The following is a 24,115-nucleotide window of genomic DNA, read 5'->3' as shown; positions in this document are numbered from 1 at the left end:
GTGGCAACCTGCTAAGTTGTTTGACGATTGTTCCGTAGCAAGAATTGCAGTTTGTGGAGCCATCTTTTACGAGAAGATCTCTTTCCACGCTACTTCTATTAATTGTTTTGCTGCCATAAGCATTTGCCCTCCCAGAACTCTACCAGCCCCAGACACTCTATGGATTGTGAAGCCCCAACAATACCACCCCCAGCGTTTCTCTTCATAGGTGGCCCAAGACACCTTTTATTCCGCTTAAATCATCTTTTCAGAAGCCCCTTAACCTCGGGCACACCCACCATAGGTGTAAGTTTGTACATATATCTTCAACATATATCAGAGGCTCTGCTGCAAGGTCGTCTATTGTTTTATAGCACAGCACTCTACGCGGGGCCCTTGTAAACATTCGGAGAATATCCATCCACAGATGCTCCCAGTCATTGTCCCCAAGTACCCTCCCCAAGGAGCGATGGTACACCATTTGGGAGGACCATTTGTGCACCTCCGCTTCTCCCTTTCGCAATGTATAGACATTAGATATGACTCCTTTAGAAGAATTCCAGGTTGTCAAGAATGCTTCCTTAAATTGAATCGCCCCATGACATACATATATATGGCCGTAAGGCACCTATTTCAGTGAGAACGAAATTGAATTTACACTGGCAAAGGACTTCATTTTTTCCCTGATAAATATAGCTCGTCACAACACGAAATTGCTCTCCCTCCATCTTGGAGATGGTGTGCTCTGTAATGCTGGGATCAACTCTGGTACAGTGGATTTGTGTTCGAAAGTGTAAGAAGGAATGAAGAATCCACACAGTACTTTTCTTGAAACTAGAACCATAGCCTGCCTTATTCCTATTAGTTTGGCGGTTGCCTAAAAGTTCAAACCCTGTACCTTGGAAGACTCTGGTTAATTGAACTTGCTTCATAAAAGATATCTTAAAATAGTTTTTCTTTCTTTTTCTGTACCATTTAATATGTCAGTTGCTTTTCTGCCGAGTATGGGACCATGACGAGCAGCATACATTCATTGAGGCCATCAGTTGAGGGGCATCGTCTGGGTCTACTCTGTTCTGGATGTAGTTTATCCTACAATTTTTAGTTCTCGATTTTACCCCAGCCAGGTAGACATCCAACCACTTAAGGAAATGTTCTAAAAATGGAAAGCAGGCTAAAGAATGATGCTCTCCAACAGAGAACATCGTTTCTGTAAACTAGTTTTGGAGATCCTGAAAGATTTCATAATCAAAACTAATGGTTTGTTGTCGTGTTCTCATTGGTTTTAGACACCATGGCGTTGCAATGTTGCTGGTCCAAGATGTCACTCATTTGAAGGCCTTGCCTACCAGACTGCTTAGAGCCCACCCATTGCTTACCATTGGTTGGCTTTGTCACTCATGTAATTGCTTTTTGTCTGGTTAGTTGAGCTTTGCTTTTTCTTGTGTTTGTCCCTCATCTGGAGCATGGACGCATTCTTGCTGATCACTTTTGAAGCACTACTTTTTCTTTGTGGTTAAGCACTCCGTGAGAGTGCATGTGTTTTCTAGCTGTCTTCTCCCTTGTGTACTTCTCGTCTCCACTCTGCTGGGTTCAGTGTTACTCTCACTTGCTTGTATTTCTCACCCCCATCTGCATTGTGCTTGCCCTTGTGTACTTCTTCCCCCAGCGTTGCTTTCTCATCCGTATGGTTTCCCCATCTGCTCCACATTCCTCTCTAGCCTGTGTTGCTTCACCTTCGATATTGCTTTCCCTACACGCCCTCCATGTTGCTTCCATCTATGTTGCTCTGTTCCCCGTGTTGCTTCAACCCATATAGCTTACTGCTTCACCCGCACCCTTTTTGTTGCTTCCCCCAGCCGCACTTCAAGAAAAAAGCTTTTGTGTTACTATTTTCATGTATTTACTGATCCAATTCAGATCAGTAAATAAAAAGAAAAAAATCTGTCCGAGTCTTTCTGTAGGTGTGTGCATACCTGTTGTATGGGCCCAGAAAATGACGCAGGCTGATGCATCATAGTGCCTTTTTGTTTGCTCTTGAGCCATGCTGCACGGCATCAGTAATGCGGTACAGCATTGCTAAACACCATTGGCAAAACCAGTAGGTCCCAAAGGTGAAACCTATAGACTGTGGCAATGCTTGCATTACCTTAAATTTGCCTTTTGTGATGAAAGGTGTTTAACTAACAATTGGTCTATGTACATTACTCCTAATGAGAATGTTACATTACCTAATCCAAGCATTTGAAGATTGTTTTTGACGTGATCATAAATTCTAGCCGCATTTAGAGATCATGTGGCCCCTTTTTTTTCAGTTTGACTTCTTGGTGGCCATTTCTCGACAGAGAAGATTTTGTGAGTTTCAGGATTGTTCTGCAACATAACAAGCTACACACGGAGACAAGATTACCCCCCAGAATCTCGCATCGTTGATTGGAAAAAAAAGTTTTTCTGTCATCTTTGTTTAATTTGATCTGAATTGACACATCTTGAGACTATTCTCATTCAAGACTTGAGGAGGTCAAAGAGTTGTACAACGACATCGCAGTTGAAACTACACTTTTTCCTTCGTGTGGTTTGTTGCTTGTGAAGATCATCTCCACTTCAATCTACTCAAACAAGACTCTATGATAACTTTGGTTGCCCATGGGAGGGCTTCTTGCGTCTCCCATTAACTCCAAATTTAAAGATGGTCCTTCTCAACGAGGCCGAAACAATTTCCTCAAAAATAAAACAGTATCTGTGGCTGTCATAGGCATTTACCCATGAGAGCAATCTGCCAAACAGCCCCATGGGCTTCTCGCATGTCTCATAAGACATTGTCAACGGATTGGATAGTCCGCTGGTGGTATTAAAATGCTAGCAAGATAGCTCAGTGAGTTAAACACCTGCTGCTGAGATGTGTGTACACCCTGCATGATAAACCTTTGAATCATAGCAAGTACGACTTTTCCCCACATCCTACCGAGGCTGATGAACTGGGTATCGCCGAACTGTATAATAAACGCACCTGTTAGTCATGGGTTACTTAAATGGTAACTTCTGATAGCAGGCGCTTTAGAAAAAGTAAATGATACACAGTCATATCAGTTTAGAAAGGCTCACCCTGTGTCCTGAGATTGGACATAGGTGTGTGTGTTAGTCATCAGACGTTCGTGGTTCGTTGAGTCACATGTACTTGGTGGCACTGCCAGGCAGACCCAGCCAGATCATTTTCATGACAGCCAAAATTATTTGTCACTTTTACTCCCCGGTGTGAGGTGTAGCACTTTCGGGTACCCAACTGCCGTAACATTGGGATGTGGAAAGTCGGTAGGGTGGAAACTTGTCATTTCTACTGGGCGGATTTCTAAACAAGGGGCTCTCCACGTTGAGTATATGTCATCCCCATGAGTCTCATTTTGCTGGGCCTGCCAACCCTCCAGCAAGGGCCGCTAGATGGAAATGACACCCTGGTTTACCTTTGGGCCCGGGCTACCAACAAATGGCCTTAACCCGGCCTTAGGGCCTGTGCTTTCATCCAAGAAGCCCCTCCTGCACTTCTAGGTCACTGTTTCTTATGCAAGAAGGAATCTGTCTGTCTACAGCTGTAATGACTGACTCCCCTGTTGTGTTCTCTGTGACACCGGTATCTCTGTTCCTCCCCAGTGCATGTAACGTATTGCCCCCTCTCTTGGTCCTGCACTCCACTGCGCATGCCTGTACCGCACATGGCTGGCCGAGGTACAGGACTATTTCCAGCATCTTCGTGCCCACGGAACGCCAGTACTGGGGGCATCTGAAGACCTTTTCAATGGGCAGGCACTGGCCCTTTGCAGCATGGGTTATATTTTGAGTGAGAGTGCCTTGTCAGAAAGGCTGCTGGACTTTCAATATTCATTTCACACAGGTTATTAAGCACAGCTGCCTCTCTTGAGCATCTCCTATACCTTTAATGGGCAGACTGTATACTTATATTAGGAAGAGCAGGCCCTTTGTAGCAGGGTTTGCTCTTCTCTTGCTAGAGTGATGCATTATTATTCTTAATGGCCAGTCTCACCATTTCTCAGAAAGGCGATTGGTCGCTGTTGGCCCTGCTAAGCAAGCTCCTTGTTACAAGGCGTGTTCTGGCACTTCTCGCCAGCTCTGCTGCACATTGAATGAACAGTACTGTCACTTCCTGGCAGTATTGGCACTTCTACTCTACCTTTAATGGCCTGCACTGGCACTGTTAAGCAGCACTGCTGCACATTTAATGGACAGTACTGGCACTTAGCAGCGCCGCTATACATGTGCGGTGAGGTTACTGTTGGGTTCTATTTTTTCACTGTTAGTACGCCAACAGGGCATCCCTGAGCAGAAGTAGTGGGCCTCCGGAACACTTCGTATGATCTGTTGCGCAAGGCAACATACACTTTTGGTAACACCAGCCCCTTAGTACCCTGGAAAAATAAAGAATACTTTCTGTATAAAATACTTGCCTCTAAAAGGCATTGGTAGTGACATTCTCATGGCACCCAGAGTGAAAAGGAAGATTAAACTCCGCCCTATAACACCAAAAACTCAAAAGATCAAACGTCTCTTTATTGGTTGAGAGGGATCAGTTCCTAACTCCTTGTTCCCCAAATCCCAGGCCCTTCGTAGGCCCCTAAAAATATTTGGGTGAGGTTGTGTCACCCACGTAATGTTGCGTGCTTCATCATTGGCCGCCTCAACCCCCATGGTAAGCTGGTACGGCTAAGGCAGACTCAACCCCAATAGGCGGAGGGTTTCTTAAGATATATTTGATATGTGGCTAGCACTGGGATCCAGTTCTAGCTTCAAAATACCTCAAGGTATACTACAGGTATGTCCTTTATTTGGTCGTACCTCGACTATGATTATAAGAAAAATAAATGATTGTACGACTAAGGGTATCGAGGCCCCACCATATTTGGAAAGGGCCGACATGTTTCTGCTTACTCAAAGTTTTAATGAATTGGTCAGGGGCCTTCATCAGGGCTGTCCACCGATCCCTAATTCAAGTATGTTCATTATTATTATTGAGGACAGACAGTAATTTCCTACTTATCCATGTTACAGCTTTGTGACCTAGGGCACTAAAACATAATTATTAGTACGTTATGCCACCATCCTACCTGCTTGAACGGTAGGGATTGAACAGTAATCAAACACAGCACACCTTTGTAGGGTGGCACTACAAATCACACTCACACAAACATGACATGCATATCACAGTAGAGCTTTGTGACAATTCTCAAGCATGGTAATGCGTCATTTCTTACCCTGGTTAGAGTTACACTTTACTTCATGGTCTGTTCTGGTGCAGGTCAGCTGTTCCTGTAGTCTTGCGCTTCATGCATGGAAACTAGCAATTATTTCTTAGTATAAGACAGATAAGTTGTACTTTTGTAATGTCTCGTTGAAAGGATAAGCCTTTTGGCTATTGTTATATATCTGACTTTGTTAAAAAGATGAATGTGTATAAATGCATTGGGGTTAAACCTAAGGCTGTATTAGTGTATTAGTATTTGTGTGGGATGAAAAAACTGGGGGGGGGGGGTCTCTCAAAGGGGCGTGGCCAATGTAATTACGGCGTGGCTTAAAACACATAGGCTAACAAATCTGTGCTTAGCACAGTGTGCCGCCTGACTGGTAATGTGCTGCTTCTGTCATTGCAGCCAGATCTATAATACAGCAAGTAGCAATACACCTGTGCAAGCCAGGACTATTGGCTGTGCCAATGGTTGTTAGTTGTATAAGATAAATAAGCAACAACTACGGCTACGATGTATAGAATCTTGACGATGCGTCAACTCTGAAATGATGAGCCTGAAAGAACTATTATGAGTCTCTTAAAAGTTGCATCACAGGCAGTGAAGGGCGGCACTGCTGCAGAGTTAAGTTTCTTGCTTCACCCTGAGGGTGAGGGTAAACATGGAGAGCATCTCTGCACCTGCTTTTTATAACTTCCGGGGCTGAGCACCGGCAGGACCCGGCCCACTTAAAGCCCTGGCTTTAGGCATACCAGCCAACCCCTAGGGTGCCAGGATATCCATGCGGTCTCCTGGCGAGGAGCTGATATCGCGGCGGAAGGGAAAACGAGTTGAAAACTACTGTAAATAGTGGTTTTCCAGCTAGTTTTACGGGGCTTTGAACTTCCGATATCTATTAAGGGGTGTGAAAATACCCCAGGACATCGGCACCAGCCTCAGCAAAGTTGATTGGGGGGGGGGGGGGTCAAAATTACCTGGTAAGTACTTCTCGACAGGACGCCCTCCTCACACGGTGAGAGTGTTCATCAAGATGGGGGTTGCTTGGGTATCATTCTCACTTACACCCATAAAGGCACAAGTAACAAGTTGTCATGAGTAGAGCATGGCCCGATTTCTATTGAGAAGCCACTCGGGAGGCCCAGAATCCATCTCTACTCCCAGCGCTTCCGCGCCTGATGCTGTGTTGTCTATTCATGTCCTGTGCGATGTGAACGCGCCAGTGCCCGCTGTAGGCGCAGTCTTGAATGTCGGGCTGGGAGATGACAAGGAGCTGGGCTGGTGCCCTCTCCCCTCCCCCTCAGCAGGGGCCAACATTGAGTGTGAATAGCTGAGCCGGACCCCCTCCACACACCATCCCCCTGTGCATTGAGTGACATGGGCTCAGCCTGCGCGGGCACAGAGGTCAGGTGTCCACCCTCCCCTCTCTACCCATTAACAATGCAGGGCTGTAAATGTGTAGGGGGGCTGGGCCAGCGCGCCGCATCCCTAAGCAAATACGTGAAATGGCCCCCCTGTCGTCGTGTCCACCAGCAGTCCTGCTGTGCGGGGCCCGGCGCCCACTTATGCACGCTGCGAGGAGGACGGCCTTCATTGAGCCCCGCGGGGGTTCACTGCGGGAGCGACACCGGTCAGTCGAGGCTGGGAAACGGGCGGCCTGAGGACAGCGATTCTTGTCCCGGAACCTGTAGTAGTACATGAGGCCTGGGCACGCCAGAGTCAAGGGACCTGCTTCTCTGGTAAGCGCTGCATGCTGAGGAGAACGAGTTCGCACCTTTTCTTTTTTTTAAAGACCTTTCCCACCTTCATAGCGACCACCAAAACGTCATCTTCAGTCGCCTGATGTAACATTTCTAAGTCTCTGTACAAATTAAGCTCCATCGTTTTCTTGCAACTGCAATTAGAACGGGAATTACATTTTATAGTCAACATCCATACTTCATAATAGCATAGAAAGTAATTGTGAAATATACCGGTTGCTTGCTTTGGCACACTATTGACTTCAGAGTGCTGGGAGTGTGTGGGTGTTTGTGGTGGTCGGGGGGGAGGGGGGTGAAGGATAGACCATCACGTAAACCTGGGGGGCGAAAGAGGGCATCCCCCAGAGTAGCCTGAAGATATTGTCCTGGTGGTTTCTTTGGTTACTTGGGATTTGGGAAACACGTATTCTTCCCTTAGGAAACTTTTAAGGCGCTTAGAGGAACAGAAGAGGGTAGGATAGTCTAAGGAAGAAAGGGACGTGTTTTTTTGTCAAGCCTATTTCTTTTATAGCGCTTATGTAGTCCCTTCTAAGCAGCGTCGGACTCAAAACAAGGCGTGAGTGTGAACCTCGTGTTAAGCAGGGGTTTAAGTTGGATAAAAAAAAACTAGGGGGGTCTCTTAAAGGGGCGTGGCCTATGTAATTGAGGAAGTGACTTAAAAACACCTAAGCAAAAAATATGTGCTTAGCATAGCGTGCCACTCGTCTGGTATTCTGCTGTTTCTATCATTGCATCCAGATACAACAAGTAACATTACACATTCAACAAGTCAGGACTATTGGCTTTGCCAGTGGTTGTTAGTTGCATAAGATAAACTTTTTGTTGTATATAGTTTTAAATATGCGTCCCTCTTCGAAGTTCCCTCAAAGGCAGTGAAGGGTGGCACTGCTGTAGAGTTAAGATCATTTTTGGTACCCTGAGAGTGAGGGCAAAAAAGGAGAGCCCGACAGGGGCCTGTCTCTGCACCTGCTTTTAAGAACTCCCCGGGCTGAGCACCGGCAAGACCCGGCCACTTAGAGCCCTGGTGTTAGGCAGTGCCAGTGGCTTGCTATCAGCACATCATAAAGTGAATTGCGTCTGGGCGCTGCTTCTTCCGGCTGAACTTGTGTCTACTCTATAAAAGTCTGTCAAGCCCCAAGAGGCAGCGGCCTTCTCATGCGCGCCACTCACCTGTATCCGCTTTACAGGCCGCAATGACCTTTGAACTCCTCACAGCTGAGCTGTCGATGTGTTCTTCCTTGGTAGCCATTACGCTAGTGCTCAAAGTCTGTAATAAACTGATGTCATCGCTGTCATAAACAATAATATAAGCCAGGACTGACTGTAGCCTTTCGAAGGGGGCGGGGCCTCCGCCCTCCAGGCTTCTCCGGGCCTTGATGGGGGCCGGGACAGGTGCGATGGGACACTCGCGGCAGGGGATATTTACTGTCAATCATGACCTCGTTAGCACCGTACCCGTTGGAAATGGTGCACAGATACGTGCACTTTATCTGTTCACAGCTGGCCTGACAACTTCGGCGGCTGATGCACCATATTTACCCGCTGTCCTCGGGAGTGTGGGGGTCTCCTCCTGCCCTCAGTCCCTAGGACCGTACTCCCCCCCCCCCCCCCCCTCACCGACGCCTTCCACACTGGGTCATGCGTCAAGTGTATCACGGTCGTCCCTAGGGCGACGAAGGACATGGTTTACTAGCTGATGGTTGAATTATAAAGTACGGCAAGAATTAGAGTTCTGTGGGCGTCACCGGCGGTGCCACAGCACCTGATGAACCACTCGAAGCCACCCCATTTCTTTCCACGTGGAATAAAAAGGGTGAAGTTCGGAGGGCAAGAATATTTTGGGGGCACCTGTTTGAAACACCCTTGGTTTGTATCCTATTATTTTTTTGCTAATTCAAGCCCTGTGTTGCCGAACAATAGTTCATTATATTCCATAGTTTTTTCTGTGCCTCAAATGTGTATTTTGGTTCTAATGTACTATTGCATTACCTTTGTATTGAACTTTATTTAAACAAAATAAAAACTTCTTAAACTGAAAATATACAAACATACACAGAAGTGATTCAGAGCGAAGGTTAACTTTCCCAGGGCCCCCTGGAAGGTGAGGGCCAATGTCCACTCTACCCACGCTGGAGACCAAGGCCTGCAACCAACTGTGGCCCTTTAGGTCACCCCGCTGACATGAATTGCTAACCATTGCACTCCAGGAAGGAAGGACGGCATTGTTTACAAACCGTGCCTCCCAGATCCTGGGGTGGGCAGTGCATTCACACACCACTGCTGGGACCCACTCCTGACCACCATGAAAAGACTAACTTTGAGGGAGCCCCGTGTGTGGAGTCGTCCTTTGCTTTCAAAGCGTCTTGCTCCTAGATGCCCCGCTGTTGGTGGATGTGGCCCAGCCGTGCAGGGCGCGCGCCCTTGGTTCCGACACTATTATATTGTGTTTGGACCCGCGTGGCCTGCAGAGAGGCTCGCGCCCCTCCCCTTCTCTGGCGTGTGGGCGGGGCTTACCGCCAGGGGCGGGGCCGCCCGCAGCAGTGAGCGCGCCGTCTCCCCGCCCCCTGCCGACCGCGGGGCGGAGCTGCAGCGGGGCAGATCCAGAGCTCGGCTGCAGCCGGGCGTGTGCAGGTGGAGCGAGAGCCGGCTGCTGCACCCTGCCCTGTCCGGACTGCCCTCAGCGACCCCCACCCGTCCCATGGGAACCCCCGCGGCGCAGAGATGGTGGTCTTCATCAACACCAAGCTCAAGTCCTTCATCAAGCTCTTCAAGAGGAAAGGTGAGTGCCCACCCCTCTGCCTCGCCCTCACCACAGGGGGTTTCGGGCAGCAGCCTCCGGCAAGCCTCCTGATTTCACCAACAACCAGGGCTCCTCATTTTACCAACAAGCAGCGCTCCTCATTTTCTCCAGGCACCTGTCCCTTCTCTAAAACTCGTCCGCGTGTACGGCTCCTTGTTCAGTTGTTGCAGAGGTATCCGGGGTCAAAACTAAAAGCTGCTTGCACCACGCTCACTTAAAAAGCCCGGCGGGTCTCTGCGTCGTATGCAGGAGTGGCTGGTGGGAGTTTGACATGCAGGAAACGTGTTCTTTTGTGCATGTGTGTTTTTTTACGGCATGGTTATTGTAGTTGAGAGTATTTGGAATATTAATGTTGGATCTATATTAAATTATGCTCGATTTAGATAATTGCACGCGCTTAATCTGTATTTGGGGTTTGCATGCACACAATGTATTTAATCTGTAGTGCTTGGAAGACCGCCGATGTGCTTGCATTGTGTGCGCGGTTCTCACGATGCCAATAGCAGGCTGCTGGTGCGGCCGCTCGCCGCCCTTGTTCCACAAGTGTCTGCAAGGACTTTCTCCTTTTGTATTCTCACTCAGACCTTTTATTCACAAGCTGAGAGAAACCCTGAAAAGAAAGCGGAGGGTGGGGGGGTTGAACTGGGGCTCCACCGGCATCCAGACTCCGGGGAGTGGGGGTGGGGCGCATCCAGGTCCCTCCACCCGTGCCAGGCAGGAGGGAGTATGTCGGGGTCCTCCTGGGTCCCCTCCCAGAACCCCACGCACGGACAGTGGTAATGCCTTTCTGGGCGTTTTAATGTTTAAACAATTCACTTAAAGGGGTATTTATGTCAACTTTTACGGATTTCGGATAGTAATTTATTGTAATTCGTCCTCTTTTGAAATGTTAGTGTTTGCTGATTATGAGGTAAGAAAGGCACCTGTGGATGCCCACGGTATGCAGATTCGTAGTGTTGTGGGATTGGTGGGCAGAGGGATGCGGCTCTGAAGGTGCCCAGAGACCTGTGGTGCCCCCACGGAAGCGCCCGGGGAGACAAGACACCGCTTCAAAGCCCCAGCCCCACAGCTGACGCCACCAGCATCCTCCCCACCGCCACCTCTGCCTTTGAAGGCGGATTCCCTTTCCTTTGTTTCCCTGGCACCTGTCTGAGCTCCGGTAACTCCAGCAGCCAATGACAGCGCAGGATACAGAGCGTGGCAGCCATCCGTGGCACAAAGAGTCTCGAAGACCACCCCACGTGCTGTAGGGTGTATGGTGGGTCCTCGGTGCCCATGCTGGTGATCTGCGGTCCGCCGCGTGCCTCCCGGATGTTGAATATCCTTATTGCCATGATGAGCAACAGTACAGTTGATGCGCTTGCAGGGTATGATAAAAGAAGCGTTGGTGTAGTTTGCTAAAATCTCCGCAGCTGTTTCACTTTACCACACCAAACTCCGGACATCTGAGTCTCCACGAGTGCAGTGATGCTCTCAGCCCCCTTTCACTCCTCCGACAGCATCCTTTATTGACCATTTAATGTTCACCTGACTGGCCCAACCCATTCTCTTGTCTTTTGCTGTTTGTCCTTGCTTGCACTCTCTTTAACCTCCAGGCATTCTCTATTCCAGCACCCTGCCTCTCTTATGCACACCCAGCTTTCACTTTCGCAGCTCCACCATCCTTTATTTAACATTTCATGTTCACCTGCCTGTCCCAACCCATTCTCTTGTCTTTTGCTGTTTGTCCTTGCTTGCACTCTCTTTAACCTCCTGTCTCTGCTCCTCATAGCCAGGCATTCTCTATTCCAGCACCTTGCCTCTTATGCACACCCAGCTTTCACTTTCGCAGCTCCACCAGCTTCAGACCCATCTCCAGCATGTCTCGCCTGCTCATGTGCTGCTCCGATTGGTCCATGCCGCCCCCCTGCTGATGGCACACGCTCTGTGTGCCCTGTAAGTCCCACCTTGCTTGACGGCCCAGTTCTACGGTGTATGTGTACACTCCTAGGCCCTTTGTGGAATCTGCTGGGGCCACCACCTTTTGATTGAAAGTCATAGTATTTTGGATACAGACAGTTTGCATCTATTTCTTTGCAAGTGCCCAGCCCCCTAAAGCACGTGGTTCAGAGGTTATGTTGATTTAGTGATTTTAAGCTGCCTCGCAAAAATAAATAGCTTTACTTTTGACTCACCTTTCATCGTGCCAGGCCTGACCATGGTGCATCTTTTGCCACCAGCTCCTACCTACTTCTGAAACAAATTCCGCTAGTATGCCCCCCACATATCCGTGATCTGCGACTGCCCGATCCCTGGCAGCTCAACCAGCAAAAGCTGCTGGCGGGTCTCCGTCCCAGGAGTTTGCCACGAAAAAGCTTTTCCAAAGGAAGACTTCACCTCTCCTACAGAGCACTAGCAACTTTCCTCCTCCAGTAATAACCACCTTAGGTATGGTCTAGGCATCCTTTTGGGCATTGGCCCACCCTCTTAAGATGATTCACTTTGCAGCCAGTGCAATGAGATTGCGAGCAATCCTTACAGGTACAGACCAGTTGTGTTTGTAGCACAGCAGCCTTCCTTGTTTCGGGATTTGTCCTCCAGCCCTGACATTTTCTTCTCGTGAAGTGATTTTCTTTTTCTTAGTAGCTGTAAATGCCAATTAATTGGTTCTAACTGCTAAACCCCTCTATGGACCTTTTAAATGTTACGAAAGGTCAGAAGCCATCTTCATTGCCAACAGCAGCACCCCAGATATTGTCTACTGTGACTCAGCAGCCCCCCCAAATATTTTCTACCCTGGCACACCTGGGCTCTGCACAAATTCCTTCGCCTCTTCTAGCACATTAGAGAGGCTGGACATGGAGGAACAACTGTCCATAAGTTGTCACTAATATAGAAGCACAACTGCCCTGAGCGGGACTAAGTGGACGCTGCTCTTTGTGTGGTTGCCTTCTTGGAGACACCAACCTCCCTGTCCCTTTTTGAATTTTCTGGCAAAACTTCTTGTCATTCTTATTTTGTAGTTAGGTTTTTGGCCATTTTCAAACTCGGAAATGAGTTGCCTTCTAGGGGTAAACTTACCTTTTAATAGAAGCGGTTCAAAGTTGGGCGATGTTGATCAGAGCAGCTGCTTAGTTTTGGCAGCTGCGTGCCCCAGATAGACAGGCTGTACTCCAGAGAAGGAATATTTACTCTAAAGTGCACAGAATTTGTGTTTAGGCTTTCCGATGGAAAGGTGATTGAGAACCGCCAACACCAAGCTGGTGGCCAGTTTTTAGGATTGAACTATGTTGAAGAAATACCTTGGAGCGAGTCTGTGTAGGGATTTGAGTTTTACATATCAAGTCTTAAACTGTGACTGCTCCAAAGTCCAGTGCAGGAACTTTAATCTGGGCGTTTTATGGGTGTGACATTGGTTGATAATGAGTCACTCTTCATGGTTCAGGCTCCTTTGGTGTTTTGAAGTTGATTTTGTTCCTGGGAAGCCCCATATACCCAGGTTGATGTTGCAGTAGTCCAGTCTGGACATGACCATTGCAGGATATGACCGATTTTGTGAGTTATTTGGAGTAAAAGGGATCTACTCTTCTCCCTCTCACCAGACCAAGATGAGAGATACCATTTTTCATGACCTGAATTTCTAGAGGTTGTGTGGCGATGTCCATATTGAACAGTGGCCTCCCAGGTTGCAACTCTGCGCGTGGTCCTATTTTGAACAGTCGGTGTAAAGGGAGAGATGTTGGGTGAACTCTATTGAGAAAGGGGCTAGTTTTGAGGTTCCGCTACTGGACATGTTTTAGGCCAACCACTGCTGGAATCCTCTTGGAGGCCACAGTCATATGGGTGTAGTGTTACCTAGGTACTAAAGACTATCAGCGATGGCGCACCTGTGTTTCTAGTATTATTTGACACCAGTGAGCCATGTGTGCCTTGCCGAGTGCCTTCTTGCAAAGAGGTGGGGAAGCAGGATATAGTCTTTCCGCCTAATCCTCATGACCTGTGCTAACCGATCAGTCATCACACTGATAATGTAGGCTAATTTCACATTCTGTGGTAGTGGAACCGCTCATGTACGGCCACTAGCTGTAGTGGGTAAAAGCGGTGTGTAGTAGTGTGCTTTCTGTGCCACAGTGAGATGTTGTTGACAAGGTCATTGCTCTCTGGGAGTTGTATGCAGTCTTCAGCGGCATACACATTCAGCAAAGGCCCTGCATAGGCCTCTGGTAGATAATGATGTATCAGTCTGTATTGTTTCTTTTAAAAGAGAGGATGACCATTGACTGGTTGAGCTTCTGAGGCACGATTCCACTGGTTATGTGTTCATGAACTTGGTGACGAGGAGCCAAGGTTACTAGGCCTAGGTTTATTTCTCTTGCGTTGAATTTGCCCATTTGGAGCACCGGCTTCTTGACGACAGAGTTGATCTTTGTGGCTCTAGTATCTGGTTGGCTCTGACTCTAGCTGTGTGTGTAACAGGAATGGCCATATATTTGAAGCCGATGTTTGTCGAAGCTGATCCATTGTTCGTCTAGAATTCTATATTGTCCATCAATGCAGGTGATAGACTTTAGATGTTACATCGCTGTTGAGAAGGAGCTAGGGTGTTACACCCACATTTTGTTTGTAAAGTCCAGCGGTGCTACATAGCAAGTCGCCCTTTTTTCCATTAACTTTAAGTGACTGCTGCTGTGTCGTGAATCAGTGACTCTACTGTACTCATATTGGGCTTTATTTTTCCACCCATAGAGTTACTGGTGGCCCCTGTATTGGTAACTTCGGAGGTAGAAAATGTAGGCCCTCATTGCGAGTGGCCTTGAATTTCTCGAAGAGGTTGAGGATCTCAAGTGTGGAGATGGGTGATGTGTGTTCACAGAGGTCCTTGTAGACATTGGTGCGTGTACAAACTTCTCCAGGTGAATGCGTTTGATGTGTTTATGAGGTGGGGCCGCTGCACTGACTGCTGCTTGGTTCAGTTTACTACGCAGCTTGTCTTCAGTGGCGATTCACTAGGTAGTAGGAGTGGGTATTCTAAGACACCTGGTTCTTGGTATCACAGAGAAAAGTCCAGACTCTCCAGGTATGGGTTAGTTGCGCTTTTGAATGGGCGAATCCCAGTTTGTCAAGGTCTGCTTTGATTCCTCAGGCGCATTCATTATGTTCACCCCAAACATCTGCTCAGCCAGGCACTTCTGTTCAGGAGGCCCTTCTGTGCCAGTGATGGCTACTCCCCCTTTCCCTCTGTCATGGCTTCTGGTTGGGTTCTTGTAGTGTTCTAAGAAGGGACGTCCAAAGGTCCTGATCTCCAGATAGTCATTGAATCATGTCTCGTTGGGTGCAGCGGGGTGTGGCTCGCTAGCACAGATAAGCTCCTGTATGCGCATGAGATTGTTGGTAGCAGATATTGTGTCTGGATGCTTCCTTGACAGCAGTCAGCTAGGATGGAGTTGGGTTGAGGTTTGTTGCTGTGTTGGGGTGGACTTGTATCAGGAGCCGAATGCAGGAGGGGTTGGTGTACATTGGTGTTAACTTGTTGTTTGACCTTTGAATAACAGCTCTTTGTTGCAGTTTATGAACTAAATTGCCTCTTGGCACTAATAAGGGTTCTCACTAAACCCAATAAAAACGGATTTAATGAATTTAGGGAGGATGAGAATCTAAGTCGGTATTGTCCACATTTGAAAATGTAACTGAGGTTAGCACACACCTCTCTGCAGGGATGTTTAAAGTTGCTAAACTGTTTCACCGGGTTTGTTGCGGAAAGCGTGTTGTTCCAGAACAAATGGCTACATGGTATTTTTTGGTGGTGTGTACAGGGTCTGTCTTCAGTCGCTGAAACATAGTAGCTAAAAGCGTCATTTCATGGTCAGTCAAGACAGTCTTGCACAAGACAACACCTATTGGGACACTGAGCATTTGGGGATCTGTCTAGTTGCCCTAGACTAGTCTACTGTTCCTGAAGGGGCGAGTCTGAGTGGACACTGAGTTGCCCCTCTTATCTTACGGTCACCCATCCAACCTATGTCTCTCTGGCTCTCAGCTTCAGGCTTCGTCTTGGTGGGAAATATCACAGGCGCATGCGTCCCCGTGCAGGGGTGATAAACCTCTCACAAAAAAACTTCTTTTTGACGAAATTATTTTCTTAAATCGAACAACATAAAGCAAAATGCAGGAGTCGATTTCAAATTACATATATGTGAATGTAACGTAGGTCAAAATTCAAACTACCTCAAACTGTGTGGTCCCAAAAGTATGGTCATTTGTTCCCATTTAAACATGTGTGTGCAATTATTTTACATGCATGGTAGGCGCTTATAGAGTAAACTTCCTTCTATGATCTTTGCTGTGCTATGTACCATAATCCTAACAGCGTTTGCCTGGCAAGATGCAATATATATAATGTGTATATGTGTGTGTATATGTATATGTATATATATATATATATATATATATATATATATATTTATATTTAATTTCAGTATTCTGCATACTTTCGTGCAGATTATCTGAAGCTGTGCATAATTATCGCAAAGGAAATTTCACCCACCAGTCATCCGTGCACTGTGTATGAGCCAGCAGAAAATGTGCATTGAGCTTTCTTGTCAGTCACATGGTTTTGTCATCAGAGGGCATTGTGAAATATTTAACTGCCCTGGCTGTAAAGATCAGGAACTGATTCTGGCAGTTAAAGAAGAACGTGGAATACCTGTTCAGGTATCTGATGCTGAAGAGTTGTTTGTCCGGTCCAGCAGGGAGGTAGTGCTGGGTCTTCTTTGAAGACCCTTGGAAACGCTACTCTCGTCTCTGGGGGAAAGAGTAATTGAAGTTAAAGTTCTTTTCCTTTTAAGTCCTTGTAAATCCTGTGTTTGCACAATGCAGGGTGATGTAATGATCAGTGAATGGAAAAAAACGACGGGGCTGGAGACTGCCCATGATTTGACGGCTAGAGCGTTTCCCACTTATTGAGTGAGTTGAATTCACAATCTGAGGACACACCACCCAGGTTTTAGCAATGCGTAATTGAAGGAGTTAAGTTTTTAGATGCCAAATCAGAACTGTGGGCGCAAACGCAACATTGAGCTAGTCTTGTAGCTAAATAATATTTACACTTGTAAGCGCGGTCCTCCTCAAATAGACAATATCCCACAGCCATCTTGGATGTAGTTCTTGGCTTGTGAGCTTTAAACCCTGCTCTTCTAAGTCTGTCATATATCCTAGTTTGTGCTTTCCATTAGTATGCATCCAGATTAACAAGCTAGCTTAAATGTACAAAAAGACCATACCTTGAATCCAGGGCCACAGGAATTATGTGGCAGGAGAGGACCAAATTGTTAGGGTTAGGAACAAGAGAATGATAAACTGTAATTGATTGAATTTTTAGTACTGTATATATTGGGAATTTTATGAATTCTGTGGGATATTTTGAATACATGAATTGTAATTGTTTTTAATGTGTATTTTGAATGTATTGTATGCTTTCACCTTCTTTTTATGATATTGAATTATCGAAATAAAGTACTTTGACTGACTGACCAAATTGTGCGGCAGAGTTGACCAAATTATGCAGCAAGAAAAGGCAAATTATGCAGCACATTTTCTGATAGTATTAATTTATTTTGACATTTTGACTCTAGGTTGCACCTCACTAGTACCAGTTTAATGCTCAAACATGGCAATACTCAAGAGAAAGATGACCAGTCAACCAAAGGGCATTCCACTGCACAGTAACACTTGTTTCTGCATTTCCAGTAACTTTTGAACTGTTTGAGTTGGAAACATTTTTTGTTGGGGGTTTTAATCGGCACATTATGGATTATGTGGCAAATGCAGGAGATCCATAATTATGCAAAGAAACCCGCAGCAGCACAATCACAACATTTCAGTGGTCCCTGCTTGTATCCCAGACACACAAGGCCAGATGGGGGTAGAGAAAGGAACATGAATTGGTTCTGTGGTTACTTTTCCAAAGCTATTAACCATGGCTCATGCTGAGTACACCTGTAAGAGGCGATGACCCCCTTTTCTACATAATCATTCACAGAAATGCAGGGTGCTGTTGCCTGGTCACATGAGTCATAGAAACTCGCAGAAGAGAGAGCTTGTGTCTCTTTATCTAGCACAAGTAGCCATCTAGCTGTTCATAACGAAGTATGTCATTTTCCTCTTTATGCAATATTCACGTTACTGCAGTGAAATAAGGCGTTGTCAGCTTTGTGCTCCAGCACTGCTGACATGGGCATCAAAGCGCAGCTAAAGTTTAGACTTCACCCCACGATGACGCGCCCAAAAAATTATTTTTTCAAAAATTAGGAATAACGCTATGCACAGCTCCAACGCTGCAGCTCTGTATTCCCAATATGTTTTACCCTGCAACATCAACCAAACCTCTGCAGTATATTACACACTATACATTATCAACAATACTGCTAATGTAAAATATACTGCAAAGGTTAAGCGGTATTCTCACAATATCCCGGGTTTCTTTTGCAGAACACCTAACCTTTTGTACCTAAATGAGGTGACGGATACTGAGGGTGGAGAGTCAGTCAGTGTATGTAGAACATATCTTGTTATCTTGTTTGTGTGAGTGTATTTATGCAAGCATCTGGGCTTCTGCATACTGGTCTGAGTCGTGCTAGACATGATACATGAATGTGCAAGACTATGGTTGCCTGCAAATGTCAAGAATTCTTGAAAACCTATCATGGTGCAAGATTCTGGTTCCCTCTATGTTGCCTCTAGGGTTCATGTCTGTGTATGTTCTGAGCATTTTTTTATGTGGGAAGTAATCCTTGCTATCTTCTATTTTTGCAGCGGTTTCTAATCTAGATGAGGAAAGTAAATGGACTGTCCACTACACAGCGCCCTGGCACCACCAAGAGAATGTCTTCCTCCCATCCTCCAGGCCACCCTGCGTGGAGGAACTGCACCAGGAGGCCAAAGTCAACCTCAAGTCTGTGCTGCGAGGTAAGACGCTGCTTACTACTCCGAGGTTGGGAATGCCCCTGCGCCGTCGCAAATTAGCACTCTAGGGATCAGACTTATCGACTTGAATATCCACGCCCAGTGATTTACTCCAGTGTAGTAAATGAGCGTGAGGCCGGCTACGGTATTTGGATGTGCTACTGGGAGAGCGGGGCGAGAAGTCCAAACTTTGAGGCTTTGGTGGTAGCTCAGAGTTCAATAGACAGGGTGGTAAGTGTGTGGCACCATCATGCTGCAGGAGGGTTGGCACACAGGGAAGACATATTTGAAGAGTGCATTGAGCAGATAAAGAAAAGTGATCCTAGTGTAAGAGTAAAGACAGTGCTGCACACAGGAGGTCTGCAGGTTGGTGCCAGGCAGTGAAATGGGCAAACCAGGGGTTTGTTGTGGGAGCTGCAGCCTTTGACTCTCTATGGGCCGCGACGAGGAAGACGTTCGATGAAGATGAATGAACCAAATAGAATCCCCAGTTACTTCTCCTCTTGGGCAGTTGTGTGATCTGTGCTGCCCTTGAGAGCCTCTGAAGCCAAAATATTGCAGTGAGCAAAAAAGTAGCTCTGTTACACAATTGCACTGTTCACCTGCATGTGTTTTCGTGGTGATTATGTAGCTTGAGTGGCTTTGAAGAGATAGCTTCTCCAGTGTCAGATGGTGACCGATGTAGATGCTCACTGCGACACTTGTTTTCAACCTCGATGACCCTCACGGTATAGGAAAATCGTATCTCTGACATTTTCCCATAACTTTAAGGACAGCACAGTTATCACCTGTTACATTTTGTAATTGAACTAAAATTGAAATTAACTATGAATTGAATGGAGCTAAAGATGTGTTTAATTTGCCATTTGGTTTCTGATGCAGAAGGATTGGTTATGGCACCGCTGTGATACGGCTGAGGTTGGTGTATGCCGCCACACCTCTTTCTGTTAGTTTCCTCTTTCAGCCTCTAAATCTTACTGTTCTCTCTCACTTTGAGTCATGTCCAGTCTCCATGTTCAGTCATTGTGGTCCTCGCTGTCTCCGGCTGCGAGCAGAGAGTCAGGGGTGCTGTCTCTCTTTCGGCTGCTTCTTCCTTGTGCCAAACGATCAGAAGACGCAAGTCCTATCCATTATCAGGTGATCACAATCGTTCTCACCAATGGAAGCAGAAAGGCTGATCTGCCACCAAGATAGCCAAGACCTGCCAGCGGAAAGAGAGCTACTATTCTAGTGCTTTATTGCATCAACATAAACGAAAGACTACACTGGACGATTCTGCATGCTCTGTCCATAGAAATAAAAAAGATACTTTTTTTGCTAGCCCATCCCCACTCTATTTCCCAGCTTACTTTGAGGTTTCTTTGTTATAATTGGATTGTGAAGATATAGGCGAGGAAGTTTGCAAACAAAGAAGGGTCCGTCCATTGTCGATGAAGTGTTGTGGCTTAGCAAGAAGATAGCATTTTTAACCTTTATCACCTAAGGTAGCATGCACAAATCAGTGTTATGGGTTAAATTGAAAGTATGCACGTTGACGAGCCTTACATGTTAGATGCATTTATAGTGTATTGTCTTTCACATCCAACTGAAAGTCCATGATTGAGCTTTTATGAAATGCATTAAATCACAGAAAGCATTTTCTTTACGAATGCTGATCAGATTTGATTGCAGTTTGCACAGAAGCAGGTTGCCATATCGTAGTCGTAGGTATGTTGCTCTTCGGGATTCCGTCGTCATACACATTTAATATGAAACTGTGATTCCGGGAGCTAAGTATTTTGGAAACAGAAAATCCAAATATATTTGTTAAAAAAGAAAAAACTGATGGGTTGCGCACTCACAAGGATGTCTCTTTAGTGATATCTGGACTGTTGGAAGCCCGTCCAGGGGTGCTCGGTTTTGCTATAGTGCTGTCTACGCAGAGCTGAGCAATTGGGGTCAGGTTCATGACCGATAATCCCCCCCAAGAAGCTTATGGAGCCTTAGCTGTAATCTTGGGTTTCATCCAGAGAAAACTACTAGGACGAACCACTTAGCACACACAGGAGACAGCGGGTCTCCTGCAGCATCCCCCCATCATGGAAAGAAGTCATTTCTTATTAATAGGCACATGACCTTCCAGAGCTGAAGGTCACTGTAAGAAACTACGAAGGGAGCCCAGAGTGTAAAAAGTACACATTTGTTCACAAAAAGTACAGTTGCTCGATTATGTACAAATGTATTCTACCCAATTTTTGTTGGGCACAAAAGAATTAAAACAATTTTTTTAAAAAGTACAGTCGCCGATAAACTTGACCATGGGTGATAAAAATTGCTTTTCTTTTTTGGTCATATTTGTATGAAATAAAGGATTGCACTTGTAGGGATCACATTGGTTCATGGTGCTAAGAGGCGACAAGGCAGCAAGCGTAATGAATGTGCTGGATGCCTTGTGCATTGTTTATTGTGGAGTTTCGAGCTTCTCTTTATTGCTATTGTTTAGCTCACCAGGCAGTCATCTGATATAAAAAGCTGTTTGTGTGGACGCAGGAAATGCACACACAAAACCGGAATCTAATAATCTATGCTTTCCTGACCCCTTGCCCCCTAGCAACTGTTATCAGTTACTCTCCCCCAGATTGCCAGACCTCCTCGCCCTCCACGTGGACACTAGGATTTGCCACTTGTTAGATTTTTCAGGTATTTTGTCCGTCAAAGTCATTTTGTGTTGTCTAGCATTTATTGTGCAAGTTTGTCAAATCTGAATTGATTAAAAAATGTCTGAATCCGATCCAGATTCTACCGGTAATGCACCCCAAGTATTTATGACAAAAAGCTCTGTGTCAGTGGGATTCTGGGAACCTATATTCAGATCTAGTGCTCCTTATGAAACCTTTTACAAAAAGTCTAATTTGCAATGGCATTTTCATTGATGTTAGAGTTTGGAGTCTGTATACATTTGCAGTTTTATTCAAATGCTATCCCTGCTCCCTGTGTAGCCTGTTGCGAACACTCTTAAATTTGATCAACTTGCTCCCTCCCCTAGGAATGAGCGTGGAGTCCACGCTTCCTATTGATACCTGTGACTTGGGGTATGCTTCTGGCACCCTGCATCCATTTTTTTTCGCCCCTTAAATAGTTCTGTGATGACATGAGCTTCATGCAAGCCAATGGCCAATGTCAAATATCTGTTTCACAAAAAGATGTTCAGGCTCTTCGAGATGTTACAGTAGAGCGGAGTCTTTTATTTCATCGTCCCACGTGTATTGAAGTTCCTGTCATCTGACAGCGCAACACTGAAAGTCCAGACATTCATTTTGGTCTTAATGTCACCCAAGGGCCCACAGTCCCCTCCATAATGCACCCTCTCCGTCTCCAGCGCAGACAGCTCGCTCTGTTGTCAAGCTTAAGAGGATAGATTGATAATAGCCCCAGAGAGGTTCACCAGCACTAATATGCCCGCCCCCACCCCCCCGGTTTGAAAAAGTGCACTCTGATATTCATCATCAGCGCGCTGACCAGGAGGGGCCTTGTGTTGAACTCGCTGCTTGATGCATGTTTCCATCCATCCATCCATCCATCCACTCGTTATTTCAGATCTTAGTGTCCTGACAGGATTGCTGTCATGGGACATGCTTTGTCCTACACTGCATGTCCCGGGCAGATACATACATGTCACAAAAAATGGCAGCAGTTCCTGAGTTTGAGAGTAAGGGGGCATTACAGTGACACCCAGCCCGGCGTTTGTCCACTATCCCCGAAGAAGGGGTTGTTTATGAACAGCAAAAACTCTAAGCATTCTTCTCCCTTGCTATTCTTTGCCCCTTCCCATTTTCTAAGTTGTGCCATTTATTGGCTGTTGTGCCGGTCATGGTGAACATATTGCATTCAAAACTTGCCTTGCGTGTTTTGGTTCGGCCTCCTTCAGCCATTGGCTTCTTTGACGCTCGAACTGTCAGCATTGTCTTGAGACTGTCAGGCACATCTTGGATTAGCCCACAGGAGTATTTTAGTCTCACCTTTTTCCGGTCAACTGGTTGTGTCCTTCCGCCTCCGATGAAATGCACGAGAGACTAATTTGCATCTGAAAAGTGGTGTGTCATCACACATATATTTTCTATCCATTCAAAGAAGTGTGTATATACACACACACACACATCATTTTTAGGTCTGGCTTTAGCCATGACCTTTTGATTTTAACAACACTGTATATTTAACATACTTTTGGGTTATTTCATCCAGCTCTATTTATTTACTGGTCCGTCAGTGTGTCAGTCTCATTTTGTTCCGCTCAGCTCACACTGGGGACAGAGGTTCAACCCACTTATGCCTGTTGTATGTCTTCTGCAAGTGTTGGCAGCCTGTTCTCGCACTATTTTCACTTCTACTAAAAAAGTAGTCCCTTGTACAGTTTTACAAAAAAACGTTCACACGCATTGGCAAACCCAACAGATGGCAGCCACGTAGACCTATTGGCTTTGTCAGTGGTTGTTTGCTTTGCAGCAACATTTGTAAGCGTTCCAGTGCTTAGGTAAAATGTGTTGCGTTGCCAGCGCATGTTCTTCTAACTTCCGGTGCGCGGTGATGGCTTTCGAGCTGGCTGTCTAGTCACAGCTCCTTCGCACAATAAACTGTGCTGTGTAAATATATTCCCCCCTCAGACAGGGAGGCCTTTATTACTAGCGTCTTTATCTTCAGAGAGGGGGGGGGGGGGGGCGGCGCTGGCGCGGTGAGCCTTTTATCCCGCTGTCCTCCCACAGCCAGACACGTTTATGAAAGTCATGAATTTGCTGGCAGCGAGGGCGGCGCAGGTTTTACAAATCTCGCGTTTCTGCATTCTGCTTGTGTGTGTTTCTTTTCCACCCGCCGTGGGTGTGAAAAGATAGACTCTTCACGGAAGTGTAAACAGTTCCTTGTACTGTTGCGGCTTATTGTGCACGTGGGTAACGTATTAGTGTTGCGTCTCACAGGCTTAAGTGCTTGTTTCGCAGAACTCGCCTGGTATGGCGTGGCAGCTCTCCAATCCTGAAGACAATGAGGACTTGAATGAAAATGCAAAGTCCATTTTCAGACCCCCTGTTCTAATTCTACCTCTCTCTGTACAGACATCTTTCTAATGGTGTCCTGTAAGCTGCTGCTGCTTTTCGATTGGCTTCTAAGCGCTCTATACCATCGCTATCAGTACTGGCAGATTCAGCCTCCCTGTGCTGTATCCAATTTAGGTCTCCTAAGATGCTGCGTTTATTTTTCTTTTCGGAGTTTGTTGCTTCAACTCTTGCGGGAAGCTTCCTCTAAGACCTCTTTTTCTACACCACCACGTCCGCCCTCTCAAGTGCATCACACCCATGGTATGTATGGGCACCACAGTCACCCAGCGAGGGTCACATCTCCTGAGTTTGCAAGGC

At 46.3% G+C, this 24,115-nt stretch overlaps 1 protein-coding gene across 12 annotated transcripts in view; it reads left to right on the top strand.

Annotated features, from left to right (window-relative positions):
- Positions 1-24,115, top strand: part of NHSL1 (NHS like 1) — a 466,661-nt gene that overhangs the window by 380,451 nt on the left and 62,095 nt on the right. For 8 of the 12 annotated variants that reach the window (XM_086927527.1, XM_086927531.1, XM_086927530.1 and 5 more), the window contains exon 2: positions 18,582-18,734. In XM_086927527.1, the coding sequence (XP_086783653.1) occupies positions 18,582-18,734 (153 nt within the window). Of the gene's footprint in view, positions 1-9,596; positions 9,771-18,581; positions 18,735-24,115 lie in introns of those variants that run through there. The other 4 variants (XM_086927536.1, XM_086927535.1, XM_086927537.1 and 1 more) reach the window with 3 other exon arrangements.

The sequence above is a fragment of the Lissotriton vulgaris genome, chromosome 6, assembly GCF_964263255.1.
Source record: "Lissotriton vulgaris chromosome 6, aLisVul1.2, whole genome shotgun sequence".
NCBI classification, from domain to species: Eukaryota; Metazoa; Chordata; class Amphibia; order Caudata; family Salamandridae; genus Lissotriton; species Lissotriton vulgaris.
The sequence above is the reverse complement of the archived record's forward strand: the minus strand, read 5'-3'. Positions and strand labels throughout refer to the sequence as shown.